Raw genomic sequence first — 4756 nt, forward strand, 5'->3', positions numbered from 1 at the left:
GCCCACTTTTTATATATATAACATTTTGGAAAACACAAAAAAACCTGATTATTTAGTAAATAAAACACCTAGAATGTTGAAATTTGACGTGAGGACTGATATTGACTCTTGATAAAAATTTGAAAAAAAAAATTTTTAAATGGGCGTGGCACCGCCCACTTGTGATAAAATCAATTTTACAAATATTATTAATCATAAATCAAAAATCGTTAAACCTATCGTAACAAAATTCGGCAGAGAGGTTGCCTTTACTATAAGGAATGCTTTGAAGAAAAATTAACGAAATTGGTTAAGCACCACGCCCACTTTTATATAAAAGATTTTTAAAAGGGTCGTGGACGAATAAAATAAGCTATATCTTTGCAAAAAAGAGCTTTGTATCAATGGTATTTCACATCCCAAGTGTATTTATAACAATAAATAGGAAAAACTTCAAATTTTAAAAAATCGGCGTGGCACCGCCCCTTTTATTACTAAGCAATTTTCTACGGTTCGGGAGCTATAACTCGAAGAAAAAGAATAGAACAATATGTATATGTATTATTGCGCAGCCTTGTAACACTATTAAGCACACAAAACAAACAACAAGAGCATTTCAAGTGTACAACTGGGTATGTTATGTACTTCCTTACTTGTTTTATTTAAATTAATATGAAATCCATCAAACTTATAGCATATCTCCCTTAGAGCTTTATTCGAGATTTAGGCATCTGAGAGGATTTAACGTAAAATCTTACAAGTTTTATCATACAAAATTAATCTCCAAACGCAGATTTAAATTAAACCTCCATTAAATCTTTCAATCATTTATTCAATCATTACAAATACTTCAGGCATGGCAACATACAATTCATATCATGTAATTTTTTGATAGGAAAATATTTTAAGGTATGAGCAGTTTGCAAATTTATGGATGACAGAGGGTTTTGAAGATTTTTAAGTTAAAAATGAATGGACTATTTAGATAAACTTTTTTTTTGTGGCTGAAAAACTTCACAAAAGTTGAAACTGTACACGGGGCTCCACTTTATAGATTTTCAATACGAAAAAATAAAACTACAGTGGAAACAGTTCAGGTTAAAATGGGAGGGTAATTCTTTACTTTAGCACACAACTGCTAAAACTCGTCCAAAAATATCGGGAGGTGTCAAATAACGCGCTTTGGGCCCAGGATCACAAATACGAAAGCGGAAATTAAAATTTTATTTCTTTCCGGTGATATTTGCAAACAAAATTGAAAATTTTCATGTGGTTGTTGTAATTTTATTTTACCCCAAAAAAAAGCTGTGGGTAAAAGTGTGCTGCGCGTATATAGTTATGGTCTCCAAGCCGGTGTTGGACCAACCTAGGGTAATTTTTTATAAGCGCGGCCAAAGGCCGCCAATGCAGAAAGGTGTTCTGCGCAAAAATACTATTGATCCCACCCACGGTTTCGGAGCGCCCCGGGGACATTTTTCGGTTTTATGGAAATATCTTTTGCAGAAATAAAATTTTTAATTTCCGCTTTCGGATTCGTGGTCATGGGTTTAAAACGCGTCTTTTGATAATTCTCCCGATATTTTTGTACGAGTTTTATCAGTTGTAAGCTAAAGTAAAGAATTACCTTTTTCAATTTGCATTGTCCCCGCAAAAGTCAAGTGGCGGTAAAAGTCTAGTGAGGGGTCGACTGCCAGAGCTACCAAAAATACCGAGGGGTGTCAAACGACGCGTCCTGATATCAGTATTAATAATCCGAAGGCGGGACACCTTTCTGGGTTGGCGGCCTTCGGCCGCGCTTATAAAAAATTACCCTGGGTGGTTCCAACACCGGTTTGGAGACCAAAACTATATCCGCGCAAAACACTTATGCTCATTATTTTTTTTGTGGGTACACATTACAACCACATGAAAATCGCCAACTTCAACTGCAGATATCTGCGGACAGATAAAATGTGACACCACTCTCGATATTTTTGGTAGCGTATTAGCAGTCGACCCCTCAAAAAGACTTTTACTTCAACTTCAACTGCAAATACATATCTTCAGACAAAGTTAAAATTGGACCGGAGTAATTTTTCGGTTTTTCGCAAAAATTGTTCCGACTTTTACCGAAATTCACTTCTGTCAGACACGTCATATAGCTTAGTGGCTGTAACGGCACGGTCTTTCATTGGTAGTAAAGGCAAGCAAGAGTTCAAACTTTTCCTCAGCAGTTGTATTCCAAACTTCGGATACAGCAGGGCCATTCCTAAATTCGTTGAGAGACATTTTTTTCAAGTTAATTAAATCAAACATTTGTTTTTTTCCTGGAACTGAAGTTTCGACATTTCTTTCGTCAGAATCGCCCATTGTAAAGGTACTATGAGAATCGATCTGGATTGTATTAAGTGGAAATTCCTCCATTTTAAGTCGGTGTATCTTAGCATAGTTTTCAATTAAACAAAAGCGTTCAGTTTCTTTAAATTTACAAGCAAACACCTTTAGCAGTTCGTAGAAATATAGTGGATCCAAATCATATACTGACGTATTAGTCAATAACTCATTAGATGCATACGGGAATTTTTTTTCAATACTAGCCCAAGTATAAGTTGAACCATTATTCATGTATGAAGTAAACCGCCGCCCCAACTTATTTTGGTATTCAAAACATTGTAAGAAATCATCAAAGCTTGTATGCTTTTCGGTAACAGTTTTTTCCATTTTGATATGACAAGCATTTAGAAGTTCGTCGAGCTTATAATAATCCGCCAGGTAAGCGACATGCTTTAAACGCCTCAAGTTTAAGTTTTCAAGTGAATCAGTTGTTTTGAAATAAATATACTCTAGCACTACTTTAAAGTCATTGAAATCCAATATATTTTCCAAAGGTATATTGAAACTTTCGTCTGCTTCTTTGTAAATACCGCTGAACATAATTTCAAAAAAAGTAGACCCACACGCCAGTACAGATTTATGCGCTTCAACAACTTTAGAGTTCCTTCCTTTTCCTATTACAAAGCTACAGTCTGCCGGCGAAGTTTTTAGGCAGCTTAACTTTTTGCTATAGCTGGAGTTGTAAATACAAATGTAAGTTGTTTAAAAAATGATTATATAGCGACATAATTGATATTAATTTACCTTAAACTATCCCAGTTCTCCATAATGTTTAGTCGTAGCAAAGAGGATAGATATATAAGAGACGTCAGTCGAGAAATAGTAGCGAATTTGCTCGCTCGAACGAAGCAACGAATGTTTGCTGAGACATAGTCGGCCAGTTGTTGCCCATTGATATTCGCATTTATTTTACTCATTTGTGGTGTATTCTCCTCGCGCTATTATGAATGTGGGGAAATATGCCAAATGAAATGAGCTCTTTGCAGAATTGAGTGTTTGTGAAGTTGCAGCAAATTGCAGAAATTTTTGTGTATTTCTGCTGAGCAATTTCTGTACGAACAAAAACCAATTAATATGCCCAAATGTATAACTTCCATGATATGTATGTTAATTATTCATACATTTATGAATTATCTCATCCCTTTTTATTAATAATTAAAAAAGTACAAAAATGTAAAAATGCATGTAAGTACTGTTTTCCTGACGGCATATGCACACTGGAAATCTATGTATATTAAAGGCTTTTATGTTTGAAGATATTTAAAATGTTAGGAATTAGTTATAAATATATGGGCACATAGCAAAGAGCCAGATAGTGGCAATTGATTGAATTCGAATTTATTAAAGGTTGTTGGTAAAAATGTATTTATATTAACAACGTTTTGCCGACGGAAAACGCATATGCCCAACTCTCAATGAAATTAAAGATTTATTGGGTTTTTATCTGGACTATGGGTGGGAGGGTTGTTGGGTAAGCATTACTCAAAGGCTGGTTTCATCAGCCAAGTCGAATGATAAATGCACTTTACCAGCATCAATTCCACCCTTACGCTGGAGACATTGGTGCTTTATCGGTAACCGTATCGGTAACCTTATAACAGCTGATTCGACCAACCTTATGAGAATCAATGCAATCGATTATTGGTGCCGCTAAGGTCGTAACCGTATCGTAGCCAACCAATTGGGTTTTGGTTTACCGTCGTAACGATAAACAGCTGATTACGTTAGGGTTACGGATACAGCGATACGACATACGGCACCAATGACTCCGGCTTTAAGCTGCAGACATTGCTGTTTTATCGGTAACCTTATAACAGCTGATTCGACCAACCTTATGAGAATCAATGCAATCGATTATTGGTGCCGCCTAGGTCGTTACCGTATCGTAGCCAACCATTTGGTTTACCGTCGTAACGATAAACAGCTGATTACGTTAGGGATACGACTACAGCGATACGACAAACGGCACCAATGACTCCAGCTTTAAGCTGGAGACATTGTTGCTTCATCGGTAACCTTTTAACAGCTGATTCGACCAACCTTATGAGGATCAATGCAATCGATTATTGGTGCCGCTAAGGTCGTAACCGTATCATAGCCAACCAATTGGTTTTTGGTTAACCGTCGTAACGATAAACAGCTGATAACGTTAGGGATACGACTACAGCGATACGACATACGGCACCAATGACTCCCGCTTTAAATATGTATTGTCACGGATATTAGCATCACTAAGCTATACCATCACTAAGGCGATGCTAAGGCCATGCTAAGCGATATTTACGTCAATAATCAAATCATGTATACACATATATAAGGCAGCCGAGAGATGTCACACACAGATGCATTTACTTATACGCCTATGTGTGCGCGAGAGACTGTAAACTACAAACATTCACATCAA

The 4756-nt window shown here is 36.4% G+C and overlaps 1 protein-coding gene across 1 annotated transcript; it reads right to left on the reverse strand.

Annotated features, from left to right (window-relative positions):
* Nucleotides 1–790: 790 nt before the first annotated feature.
* LOC137249560 (BTB/POZ domain-containing protein 3-like) lies at nt 791–3249 on the reverse strand. Its single transcript, XM_067781189.1, has 2 exons — nt 3097–3249; nt 791–3025 (listed from the first exon to the last, which is right to left on the reverse strand). Exons 1-2 carry the CDS (start codon nt 3117–3119, stop codon nt 2122–2124), a joined length of 927 nt encoding a protein of 308 aa, XP_067637290.1. The 5' UTR covers nt 3120–3249; the 3' UTR covers nt 791–2121.
* Nucleotides 3250–4756: the final 1507 nt, after the last annotated feature.

This window comes from Eurosta solidaginis, chromosome 4, assembly GCF_040869045.1.
Source record: "Eurosta solidaginis isolate ZX-2024a chromosome 4, ASM4086904v1, whole genome shotgun sequence".
In the NCBI taxonomy this organism is placed as follows: domain Eukaryota; kingdom Metazoa; phylum Arthropoda; class Insecta; order Diptera; family Tephritidae; genus Eurosta; species Eurosta solidaginis.

What these genes read in the sequence shown, in the direction of transcription:
- LOC137249560 (XM_067781189.1), bottom strand. Translation starts at nt 3,119, where the DNA reads ATGGAGAACTGGGATAGTTTAAG. An exon ending in GAGAACTGGGATAGTTTAAG is followed by an intron (nt 3,026 to 3,096) that starts GTAAATTAATAT and finishes TTACAACTCCAG; the next exon opens with CTATAGCAAAAAGTTAAGCT.